The sequence below is a fragment of the Alosa pseudoharengus genome, unplaced genomic scaffold, assembly GCF_046254945.1.
Source record: "Alosa pseudoharengus isolate Yale_2024_CS ecotype anadromous, Long Island Sound unplaced genomic scaffold, YU_APseudo_1.1 YU_APseudo_1.1_scf_4, whole genome shotgun sequence".
In the NCBI taxonomy this organism is placed as follows: domain Eukaryota; kingdom Metazoa; phylum Chordata; class Actinopteri; order Clupeiformes; family Clupeidae; genus Alosa; species Alosa pseudoharengus.
The window spans coordinates 4050640-4063651 of record NW_027468774.1 but is presented as its reverse complement, the minus strand read 5'-3'; the positions used below and the strand labels follow the sequence as shown (position 1 = coordinate 4063651).

The 13012-nt window shown below is 42.4% G+C and overlaps 2 protein-coding genes across 3 annotated transcripts in view; one reads left to right on the top strand and one right to left on the bottom strand.

The window, feature by feature from the left end:
* Positions 1 to 3142: 3142 nt before the first annotated feature.
* gtf2a2 (general transcription factor IIA, 2) lies at positions 3143 to 3904 on the bottom strand. The gene has a single exon (XM_076266590.1). It carries the CDS (start codon positions 3675 to 3677, stop codon positions 3348 to 3350), a length of 330 nt encoding a protein of 109 aa, XP_076122705.1. The 5' UTR covers positions 3678 to 3904; the 3' UTR covers positions 3143 to 3347.
* A 71-nt stretch (positions 3905 to 3975) lies between these two features.
* sap30bp (SAP30 binding protein) overlaps positions 3976 to 13012 on the top strand; it is a 36922-nt gene continuing 27885 nt past the window's right edge. For both annotated transcript variants that reach the window (XM_076266979.1, XM_076266978.1), the window contains exons 1-3: positions 3976 to 4072; positions 4927 to 5039; positions 8584 to 8628. In XM_076266979.1, the coding sequence (XP_076123094.1) occupies positions 3997 to 4072; positions 4927 to 5039; positions 8584 to 8628 (234 nt within the window). In that variant the 5' untranslated portion in view covers positions 3976 to 3996. The remainder of the gene's footprint in view (positions 4073 to 4926; positions 5040 to 8583; positions 8629 to 13012) is intronic.

Here is a 13012-nt window from a genome sequence, read left to right as displayed (position 1 = left end):
AAGCTGCAGGTTTAGTACCCCCAAGACCCGGGTATAGAGTCCGGGTGGGGTCACTGCTCTCTCCCTTCGCTACATATGGTGTCAGAGGTGGGATGGCTTGCCATGAGGCCACCAGAGGTGTGCCCACTGTGTGAGGGACCCCCGAGAGGGGTCATTCCATATCAAATCAGACAAGGTTGTTGTTGGTGCATCGTCTCAGATTTTGTTCAAAATGTGTCTATAAGAATGGGTCCCAAAACCAAAGTCTTTACAATTATTTCTGTTTAAATCCTATGTCTTCATATTATTTTCAGCCCTTGAAATTACTTCAGTTTTACAGCATGTAAATCACATTATCTGATAAGCAATGTTTGGGCATATATAATGGGAAAGTGTTATTCATAATCATAGGCAGCCCAAACTTTGTAGGGTGTAAGACAAACATGTTCTCAGCATGATCGGTGCCATGTGGATATAAAACATGAGTTTACAAGAACCTCAATATCACTAGTTTTGCACTTTGTTCCATATCTAGGGCCTTATATAAAACTAATGGGCACACAGTGCACACTTTAAAAGGTCCAATCACACTGAGAACATGTCTGTCTAGGAATAATAGTTTTTAATATATTAATGCCCAAACATGGTCTCCGAGATAAGGCTCTTTGTTTTAGTGTAAAAAAGATACAAAATCAAGGTTAAAGAAATGTAAGAAAAAAAAACACTGGGAAGTTAACATTTTTATACGTCTCAGTTTTGGGACCTAAATATAGATAAACTTTGAGCAAAATATGAGACGGTACTGCAACCATGTTTTCTAGAGTTTGCGGAATCCTTGTGTTCTAGACTTAAAGGAACCGTATGTAAGAAATGTATTACAATTAATCATAAAATGGCCCTGATATGTCACTAGACATTAAGAAATCATGTTAATTTCAAGTACTTATATCACTGACAACATAGTTCGGCCAGGATATTGTCATTTAAAAAGTGAAGTTGCAGCCCTTAACTGATGTTGGTGTTGTGTTTTGTCATGTCATGTTGTGTTTTGGCCTGATGCGCCACCCTCCACGTATCTACTAATCACAAAGTCAGTAGTGTTTCGGCATCCGGGTTGGCAACCTCGAGTCAGGGGGAGGGGATACACATCTCTACAGTAATTTGAAAGTGGTTGCAGTACCAGTTTTGACCACAATATTACATATGGTTACTTTAACGGAGACACCTCCACCGCCACTTCAACCTTCCATAAGCCTGTTAAACTATCACTCTGCCTTAGCTAGTCCTTGCATTTCTCTCTATGACTAAATATACAGTCTTTGGTTTCTCTCCATCTCCTCTTGGTCCAGCAAAAATATCCAAAAATCTTCCATAATCATCAACAATTCCTTGGAGCACACAGTAACCCAACCCTCTCTTACTGTTGGACTCTGCATGTTTACATGACAGCTGTCAATAACACCAATGAGCCCTCAAGTTGACACAGGCATTTACAGTTTTTCTCAGTCGCTTTGGTGCTTTTTTCAGATCAGAATGAAAATTCTCATAACTATTAGTTCAACCTCCACAACATTTAGTCATTTGTGCACATCATAGTAGCAATTTCTCCTTCCTCTGAACAAATTGCAAATACTTTTGGACATGTATCAGTTGCTTACATACAATTCTCTGCTGTTTTTTAACATTATCATTTGCTTATGTCATGTCAGTCAAAATGAACTATACTTATGAATGCTGAATAGTCGTTCCCAATAAAACTAATAGTCTTCATTTCATTGCTTGAGTCATTACATACAAAATTGTTGAACTAGTTATCAAATTCTGTCACAATGCTGTAGAATTGCAAAGAGCATACAGTAAAAATGTACGTATTCAGTGTCTTGTACTCACTTACTCACCTAACTACAGCAATGTGTAACTTTACTGTAGTTTTCAAATGGCTGTACAAGTACTGTATAGTGCTGTCTTGAGCATGTTCAGGTAGTGTCACCGAGTTCTGACCTTTTTTTGCATTGGAAAACACTGAGAGAACTGTCATAATGAAAACATGACAAAGCCATTTGACTATCTTGTTCATAAACGATGGTGTCAAGACTTCTCATTTTGATGACACTGACAGTTTCATTGACATGAATACCTGCTTTTGAGGAATGGACTATCCATTTTGAGCAAGTGACGTGCTTTTGCAGGTCATCCACTAGGTTTTGCAGTTTGCACTAATTGTTTTGAGAATTGCACTAACTGCTGTGCAAATGTTAATAGTGATGTGAGAAAAGCACCAAAGCGACTGAGAAAAACTGTGAAGACAGCATGTTGCCCTCTTGAGGAACTCTGTGGGCCAAGTAATGACAGACCAGGCCACAGATGATAATCTTTTTTGATCTGAGGGGATTCTCTGCAGACCTCTATGCTGACTGCCTGTAGTAAGTCCAGGTTCCAGCCGTTTTTATTACTACACATGCTGAATTAAGCTCTTGTAAGTCTCACATGGTTTTAGAGTGTCTTATCATCCATTGTCAGGATGCTCATCTATTCCAATCCAGTCCTCAATATTGGGGTTGTTTATAATTTTGTTTTGCAGCATGTCTGAGAGAGGTTTTTGAGCTAGGCCTATGTGTTACAGGATGATTTGGACAACAAAAAGCTTGTTTTTATTTAGCATTTGAAAACATTTGTTAAATGTAATATCATTGTTGTTGTGGTTAATGTAGCAGCACAAGCCATGTCTAGCGAAACAAAAGTGCAAACAGAAGCTATTAATTGTGCAAATTTTATCCTAAAGCATATGCCTCACCTGACGCGTATCCTCTCCTCTTCAACTTCTCCCTCATCCGAGACTGCTATGTTTTATTTCTTTTTTATGTGAAAACATCAACTCGAGAAACACTGTTTTTGACAAGCCCATTATTTAACTGCTTCCTCGTTTATAGCCTAGCCTACTACGCGCGCGACGAGTGATTACAATTTGCGAACTCGGAAATAGGAGCTAACGACAAGCACATGAATTACCTAAATGTTCATTTTTTGACCCATTACAAAAATGCCTACCTCAACTTGTCTTCTTTTATCCAGGCAGATTGTAGGCATAATGCAAACGGTCTGTTTCCAAGTGCAATCTACTAATTCTCAAACAAATAAATAAATAAAATACAGTACTAATACACCAACGGCAAACGTAAAAGTTTATTAAGGATACAGACTATTATTGAGGACAGTGGTAAAATGGGGAAAAATACAAGGATTTCCTGCAATTGCAGGCCAGTCACACACACACACACGCCATTGACACAGCTGTGTTGGTTTGATTGGCCTTCGTAGTTTTACTTTAATATGTACAGTCCTGTTCTTCCTCTCTCTCTCTCAGAACATCACTCTGCTGCTCCAGATCCAGTATTCTTTCCATCACAGGCCACAATCTTCACTTTGTCGACTTTCACCAGGTCCGTAACCTCCCGAAATTCCACATCATTCAAGACGAATGTCCACACATTGTCACAAAAGCGGTAGGTGTTGAGGGAACCTCTGAAGTTGACCCGGTTCCGCACACGGTTGGCCAGTGCAGTGTTGATAGCTTTATCAAACTGGAGCAGAACCTGAAGCGCAAGTTGAGGAGTGATCTGCTGTGTCTGAATCAGTTCATCAAGGCTCTCCTGAAGGCTGTTTCCCAGCGTGGTGTTTCTGTACAGTTGGTACGCCATAACAAACCGTCTTGAGTAGAGATCTTGTTAGACGATAGACAGATTCCAAAGGAAGTTTAGGCGGTCAAAAAAGCGCAGAGTAGTTCTAGTAGGCTGACTAGCGATCGCTAGTTAAATATGTAGTCATACGTGGAAGAAACCTCGGTATTCTTCTCGGTTTTTATCAGAGATAAACGTGAACGCCCGGTTCCACTGTTGTCTTGAAAAGAGCTCGGATGTCTATCGTCATCAAATCGCGTTACGTTGTAGCACCGCACGCATGTGCACAGTACAAATCTATCGTCATTACTGTGCGACGACGACGGGTAACGTTACAGAGATGGCGAGCGGTAAAAAGACTGCTCTAATTTCATCTTTGGCGGATTATGCTACCGACTCAGAGGGAGACGAAGGAGGTATTAATAATATTATATTATGTCAAGGTGATGGCGATATTTTAGTAGGTGCTTGCCTTTTCCCGGGAGATACATTTGATTTCTGGATTGTCCAGAAGCTGCTAGCATCTAATGTTGAATAGCTTCTTAGCATTTCAGGAACATGCTACTTGAAATAAATAAGTTGCCACTTTGCTATGTTGTACAATGAATGACAACTAAACCAATTAATAGCATCCTATACATCTACAATATTTCAGTCATACACGTATTAACTGTTGAAGATGTCCAAACAGTGCCTGTTAACTACCTACCTTTGTCTTGTAATTTAGCTACAGTATTGTAATGAACGATAGTTACAGTGCCCAACCAACCCAAACCGTCTAAATTGAAGGACTTGCATGTGTTTGGCTTAGTGTTATTAGTCACCCAACTTTATTAGATGTCCCTATGTGAAAGATATTTGTTTAAAGGATTCTTGTAATGACATCTTACATTAGCCAGCGTTCTTACCTCCAAAAGGATTGTTGGAGGTAACGTTAACTATTAGAATAGGGAAACGTTATAGCCTAACTTCAACATCTCAAGCAGAGGTAGACCTACATTCTGACTAAAACGTTTTCTCTCTCTCTTTGTAATCATTAAGTTTATTGGTCGTCTATGCGTCCTTTGAATAAAGATGTCTTAAATTGTTATTTTATTTTTTAGTGTTGTTATTGTAGTGTAGAAGGAGTTCTTAGTTTGTGTTGCCATTTCAGGTCCTCGTCTCACCCTTTGACAGTGCGACATTCGAAGTTTTTGCGAATCGCGCAGTGACCATGTTGAAAGTAAATTAGGCTCACCGTTTGTAAAAATAGAGGATGTTGTTTTTCCAGATGAGGGCCAGACCGGATTAGTATCTGCAGCCTATAACGAAGTCAGCCGAATCGATGACGGAGACGAGGTGGGATCAGGAAACGAAGAGAGCGAGGACAGTTCCAGAAATTCGGTGAGCTATTCTGACTTTTTCCACACTGTATTAGTTTCATCGGGTCAGTGCGCAAGTATGGCCTGGCCTCACTTGGACATTAAGCAGACTAGACACGTAAATTCACTTAAGATGTTTTCCTTCTTACATTGAATTAAAAACCAGACAGTGTGAAATCCGTGTATAAAACAAGTGGTTGTGCAGCTGGACACCTCAGTAGGCTCTCTGAGCACTAGACAAAGCCTCCTGTCATACCAGTCCCAAGACATCACCTATTCTCACCTTCATGCATTCTAAAGAATGCAGTGTCCCCGGCATCAGGCAGGATGGTGAGTCGTAGCCTAATCTAAAGCGCAGTAAGTGAGGTGGATGTGTCCGTAAGAATAGTAATGTTGGGCATTTAACTCTGACATAAAGCGCAACAAGAGAACATCTCTTTGTCCACATGTGTCAGCCTATTTCTCTGCACATCTACCATAAGCAGAACATTATTTCAAAGCAAATGGGTTCAAGCCTCAAAGACGCAAGTCCCTTCATTTATCTAAATAGAGAAGTGTTGTTGTATAAAGTGGTTCAGATCAGTTTAATACATTATTTGTAAGGTAAGCTACTGTTGTTGAGAGAGCTTGGGCCATATACTTCATGTTGGGTTTTTCTCCGATGGCTGTTACCAACTGCTGATCCGTCAGTCTGTGAAATACATCAGTCTCTCCTCAGGCATGACCTTGCCTGCATGTCAGTTATAGAACACTCTTAACGTGTGTGTGTGTGTGCGTGTGTGTGTGTGTGTGTGTGTGTGTGCGTATGTGCATGTTTTAGCAATGTTAATGAATGGAAATGAATGGAAATGACAGGAGATGTATAATACAGCATACTACTACACCCAATGGTGCATTTCATTCTTTTAACAGACTTGCAATGGGATGTTATGCCTTTGCTGTATATGTGTGAATTTTTTTTTTTTGTCATGCCGTGTGTCTTGATGCGGGGAGTATGTGTAGACGCTGTAACATCTAATGGCATTTAAAGCTCATTCACTCACTCCTTATGTAGACGCTGTAACATCTAATGGCATTTAAAGCTCATTCACTCACTCCTTATGTAGACGCTGTAACATCTAATGGCATTTAAAGCTCATTCACTCACTCCTTATGTAGACGCTGTAACATCTAATGGCATTTAAAGCTCATTCACTCACTCCTTATGTAGACGCTGTAACATCTAATGGCATTTGAAGCTCACTCACTCACTCACTCCTCACGGTCTCAATTAAGTGCAGTGAGACACCAGCTCCTTGGGGCTTTTGCTCAGGGCTATTAGAAGGTGTTTCCCAGAATTTCAAAACATGCCATGTGAAACAAGGCTGCAGTTGCTCTTGTTATTATAGACACTATCACGGGTTCCCAAGCTTTTCAGCCCCGCCCCTCAAACCCCCACCGGAAAGGTTTTTATTTGAAATGTAACTACTATTTTTTTAATCTTTTGTTACAATTATGACTAAAATATGCTAGTTCTAGTATTAACATGTTTTATTTCTGAAAATCATCTCTCGCCCCCCCGGGGGCTCCCGACCCCCACTTTGGGAACCAAGGCACTATATTATTTCTTTCTAAATTTCAGATTCCAGGTCGTCTTTAGAATAGTGAACCAGAGTATTTTTTACAATGTGGCAGGTTGCATCCTATCTCCTTCCTCACTGCTTGCAGGACACCACACCCCTGTTCTAATCTTTAATGTCCTATTCCAGTCAGATCTCTGGCATTAAAGTGCCAGCTGTTCTTCATTGATATCACAACTGATCTGTACAGAGACATACCCTAGATGGGGCTGCACACATTATAGTAGAACACCTCTGACTGAGGAAGACCTCCAAAACATTGCATGCCCTGGTTTGTCATCTGGTGACTAAATGGTTCTGTCATGACAGTTCCAAAAGATTATTACGGTGTCCATATTAGGACATCCTCAGGTGTCAGACTCAGGTTTCAGACATCATATGGAAAGGCATAAGGTCTTGGGGATATCTAATATGAACACCGTACAGGTTTTCAAAGGGCTTAGGTACTCTACTTTTTGGAAGAGTTTTTTATTATGCATATGTTACGACCCCCTGTGCCCTCTTCAGGCTTGGCATAGCCAATGCACTGATAGTGGTGTCCTTGCTTCCACTAATTGGTTAATGGTATACACCTGGGTTAATGGGTTGGGCTATATACAGGGTTGTTTCTCTCTCTCTGTCTCTCTCTTGCTGGGTCACTTCTGGGTTAGGCACATTTCTAATTTGAAGACACATTGATAGATTTCTTTCCTACACACTTCTTATCTCTTTCTTTATCTTTCACTCCTCTTTTGCAACACCATACTGACGCTTGCATTACACCCACGCACTTACATATATTGTAATTCTCCCCTAGACATCTAGTGAACTGAAATAATTTAATATTTAATGATTGCTTTTAAATAAATATATTTTGGTTGACCAAACCATCTTGTCCGCCTTCCTCTTTTATGTTATGGTCTCGAGCCGGCCGTAACACATATGACCAGAGAATGAGTTACATGTCAATCACACAAGCGCTCATCCAATCTTGTTGATTGTTGATTGGCAGGTCATACCTGTTGCCAGCTTAGCGGAGACCAAGCCACCACTTGCTCTTTTGTCTGCACATAAGAGGCTTCACTGATGCTTTCAGTCTGATCTAAAGCCACCACTTGCTCTTTTGTCTGCACATAAGAGGCTTCACTGATGCTTTCAGTCTGATCTAAAGCCTAAACTGTTTTTTTCTGTTCATTTGTCTCAGGTGCTCTGCAAAAACACTGCAGCTGCTGCACTTAAGATTTAATAATGCACTAGCTGGTACATTTTAACTGGCATTTCTTCAGCCAAGCTAAGAACATTTACACAACTGTATCCTCAGGTTGCAGTGGTCTTGTACCTTGTATACCTGTACAGTACGTAGGATGAGTAGTGTGTTGTCATTTAAAGCCATGTCATATCACAACTTACTAACTGTATTCTGGCATGACCCCACCTCTACCTCCCCCTCTACACACACACACACACACACACACACACACACATACCCTCTTCACTCCTCACTGCACTGTCTCCGTATCTCCGTGTGTGTCGACTCGTCTGTGGCACTTGGTTTGGTTGTGTGTCTGGCTGTGAAAGCTTCATGACTGGAGTTAGTCTAGCAGCTGCCTGTGTGGTCTCGAGAAGGCATTTGAGTCATCAGCACCTGTCCTCTTTTTTGCTCTGTTCTAAGTCCATCTTTGCTCTCTCTCTCTCTCTCTCTCTCTCTCTCTCTCTCTCTCTCTCTCTCTCTCTCTCTCTCTCTCTCTCTCTCTCTCTCTCTGTCTTTCTCTCTGTCTTTTTTTTTTCAGTGATCTTGTGATCGTTAACCTTGTCATCACAGACGCTTTTCTCATGACCCATGTGTCAGTTGACTCCGGCCTGGGTCAGGGCCTGATCTCAGTCCAAGCTGGGCCAGATCAGGGCCACATCCCCCCCCCCCCCCCCCCCGTGATGCTGAGTTAACCCCCTGCATTCTTGTCTTTGTAGGAAGAGGAGGAGTCGGACACAGGGGGCGATGCAGATGACAGTAAGGTATTTGAAGCCTCCCCCCCATCACACACACACACGTATCCTCATAAAATGTAGTGTTAGTTTTGTCTGTGTTCTACTTGCAGGTCATAGTCTATCACCCAAAAGAGGTTTTACCTGGTGTTTAGGAGAGACCTGGGTTAAGCTTCCCAAAGGGCTTAATGGTGCTACAAGAATTTTGAACTGTAAAGGGAGAATCGTATGGATTCCTGCCTGTCTGTTATTATCATGGTAGCATTATTGGAAGCGGGACCCAAACGTGTCTCTTACATGTTTTGTAAAACTCTCTTCTACATGTTTAAATCTTTTTCCACTAGGTGGCACTGTTGGTTTACATGGCTCATCACACCAATGGTCCACCTTCCTACCCTTTTCCTTCCACCCCACCAACCCACTCCACCGATGAGCAAATCTGCCTGGTTGTCCATGTATGTTGTCTGTGTATCCTTAATAACCCCTCTCACTCACCCTGGGATGAGTTGAGGGCCTGTGGTGGAGACTGTGGTGTGTTTCTCCAGTAGCCCGTGCCACGCCCTGTGCTGCTGATTAGTGCTGTTTGAGTTGGAAGAGCTTGGCCTGTTTCTTGGGGCCCATTTCCTGCCATACGGAGCCAGGTACAGGCCCTTACTGACCTAAGGATGCCCTGACCTCCTGCTCCGCTCCGCCCCGTCCTCCTCCTCCTCCTCGCCCTCCTGCTCCTCCTCCTCCTCCTTCTCCTTCTCCTCCTCCTCCTCCTCCTCCTGCTCCTCCTCCTCCTCGCCCTCCTGCTCCTCCTCCTCCTTCTCCTCCTCCTCCTCCTTCTCCTCTTCCTCCTCCTCCTCCTTCTCCTCCTCCTCCTCCTCCTTCTCCTCTTCTCAACGCTCTGCTCTCCTCCTTCTGTCTGTCACCTCCTGCTCCTCCTCCTCCTCCTCCTTCTCCTCTTCTCAACGCTCTGCTCTCCTCCTTCTCCTTATTTCTTCTCTCACTCTCTCCCCCTCCCTCCACATCCTTCATACTTTTTCCTCTCATTTCCCTTTTCACTCACTCCTCTATGCTTTCTCTCTCTCTTTCTCTCTCTCTCTGCTGCCCTTTGCTCTCCCATTCTTCTCTTTCTGTTTTTTCCCCTCTGAACTCTCAACCTCCTCCTCCTCCCCCTCCCCCTCCTCCTCCTGCGTTGATCTCTGCCCATGGCCTGCCTGTGATCTGAGCCACTCCTCAGGCTAGTGAAGGAGAGAAAGAGGAGTGCAATGGTGTCAGTGGCTCAGGAGGTCAGTGGCTAGAGAGAGAGAGAGAGAGAGAGAGAGAGAGAGAGAGAACGGAGGGCAGAGCTCTGGAGGAGTAGTGCTTTTTGTGGCATGTCAGAGGGGGAGGGAAGAGAGGGATGAAGAGAGATGGAGGTGTAGCGGAGTACACAATTTGGAGGAGAGGCATCTAAATGATGGAGGGAATAAGAACAGAAAGGAAAAAGGGAGAGTGGTTGTGGGTGGGGAGGCATAAAAGCTGTTGCCCTGTCTCTTCAGTTCTGGGACTTGTGGTTCAACAGCTCCTCAAAGATTCCCTCTTAAGCACACAATCATTTATTGAGACACTTCACATAAAAGAAAATGGTACAGTGTGTAGAACGGGGACAAACTGTCTCAAGCCTGTTGTGCTCGACGCGTGTTCCTCTGGTGTGTGTGAACACGCCCTTGCATGTCTGTGGCTCACAGACACAGTGAACAGTAATGATCTAAAAACACACACCCACAGCCTAGCAGATGAGCTCAGGAATCCAACTTCATACTTAACTGAATAGGTGTCAAACAAATGAAATGCTTTTGTAACTTCATACTTAACTGAATAGGTGTCAAACAAATGAAATGCTTTTGTAACCTCATGCTTAACTAAATAGGTTAAAATCAAACAAACAAAATGCTTCTGTAACTTTATGCTTTACTGAATAGGCGTCAATCAAATAAACAAAATGCTTCTGTAACTTCATACTTAACTGAATAGGTGACAACATCATAGTTATTCACATGGATTCAAGTCTATTTACTCAAACTTGAGAATATGAGGTGTTAAACATTAACATTGCAGACATATTTTTTAGCAGCCAGTAGTACAGCCATAAATTGTCTGATGCAGTAAAAGTGAACTCAGTAAGTAGGTGTTAGATGCTCACAAGCACATTAATATCTGTCTGGTATTTTGCAAACACTTATATCCCATGACTTTACTCCCTACCTCCTGCCCATAAATGTGATATGTTCATAATTTAATAGTATTTTGTTGCAACTACTTGTCTTTGTTTTTCATAAAACCTTTGTAAACACATTTGGGTTGTGTATGTAAGACATTCAGCTTGACATACCTCATCTGCTTGACAGACTGATATTCCATTTATGTTGTTGATTATATACTGTCAGAGCAACATGTATACCCTCATTAATAAAAATGGGCCTTAATTAATTGTTAATTAATTAATAGTTGAATGTCACGTAATGTACCATGATTTAATGAACGTGGTTGTATTATTCACAATAGGACATTACACATTTTGTCTTTCATATAAAGGTATTATATGTAAAATTTTATTTTGAAACATTCAAAAACTAACTGCAAACAACAGAATGTGAAGAATTTTGTTTTTGTCAAAATCACGTATCGTCTGCACCGCCCAGATATCTGCTAAAGATAGCATGCTAACCAGCAAGAGTAACGATGTCAGCTCTTATAATGCCACCATGTACCTCAAGAGACGTTGATACCACTGTGGCAAAAACAGCAAGGCAAAGTAATGGGCAGCCAAAGTAATGGGCACTGTCAAGAATGGCGTTAGTAAACACTAGGATCAAATATGACCGTAAAATGGTTAGACAATCAACTAGCTCAACTAGCTATCAAGGCGTTGCCTCAAGACCTACAGGCGTTTGACTGGCTTGACTAAGTTAATGTAACATATAAATATAAAAAGTTGATGGAGACATTAATGGAGGTCTTCATATCTTCATATTTTCATCAAAATCGCTGTTTTTTTTCTAGAAATGGAGATATAACGTCTTTCATGAAATATTAAGTGTTGCCTGTAAACTTTCCGGGAAGTAATCAGCGAGACCTGGCGAGACTGCCACCTAGTGATAGACCCACGAAAATGGCCTGGTTTTGAGATGACGTGCATGCGTCACTGATTCGACCCAAAGCGGCAACCGAGTTATGATAAAATGTCCAGATTGCGATTTCATGAGTTTTCAATCGTCATATATTTCATTTCCATTCATCACAGAGTTCCCAAAATCACATAAGGTGTGTTAGAGTGTCTAGTTTCGTAATTTAAAAAAAAAGCTAAAGACGTAATATTACATTTTTGGCACTCAACGAATGGGAAGGAAAAACGTAATATTACGTTTTTGGCACTCAATGAGTTAAAGAGTTACTAATCTTATACCCATCTTCAGTTGGTTAATGAGGATTACGGTCAGATGTGCGTCAGTACGGTTGGGTGTAATACTGCTCCTGTGTAGCACGGCAGTTAAATGCCTTAAATACCTGTCCTGTGGTATATGTGGAAGTGCCCCACCCTTGTATGGGAGACTTAAAGCTGGAGCTCTTTGTGTGTGTGTGTGTGTGTGTGGCCTAACCTGACTCTCGCCAGATGAATTTCGTTCCGCCTAGCTCCACTCACATCCACCTGGGATTGGTTCCGTTGAGAGTGATTTCAGCACGAGATTGTATGGTAGAGCCAATCAGGACGCAGGGCGGGAGTTTCATAGATGTGATGTAGCGTAGAAGCGACTGTGAGACTGTTCTCAGCGTCACGGGTTTGCTTCGATCTGAGTGGTTGAAGTAGCACGTCAATAGATGACGGACAAGTGGCTTATCCAATCTTATGCAAGCATTTTTTGATTAGGCCCAGCCTTCTGAAGCAACACTCCAATGGATTGGTCCCAGATGGATGAGTGGAGCTAGGCGGAACGAAATTCATCTGGCGAGAGTCAGGTTATGTGTGGCCCAGACTCTGTGAAAACACAGACCTGTTATTACAGAGGGCAGGGGGAGGACAGTGTGAGCTGCTGAAGGGGACTCGGCTGGAGGGACAGACATGGGACAGACCGCAATCCTAGCGTCTAAGGGGACTAAGCCTAGCGTCTAAGGGGACTAAGCTGGAGGGACAGACCGTAATCCTAGCGTCTAAGGGGACTAAGCCTAGCGTCTAAGGGGACTAAGCTGGAGGGACAGACCATAATCCTAGCGTCTAAAGGGACGAGGCTGTAGGGACAGACCGTAATCCTAGCGTCTAAGGGGACGAGGCTGTAGGGACAGACCGTATTTCTAATGTCTATGGGGACGAGGCTGTAGGGACATACCGTATTTCTAATGTCTAAGGGGACAAGGATGTTTGGCATAAACCGCATTGTAGTATTATCCT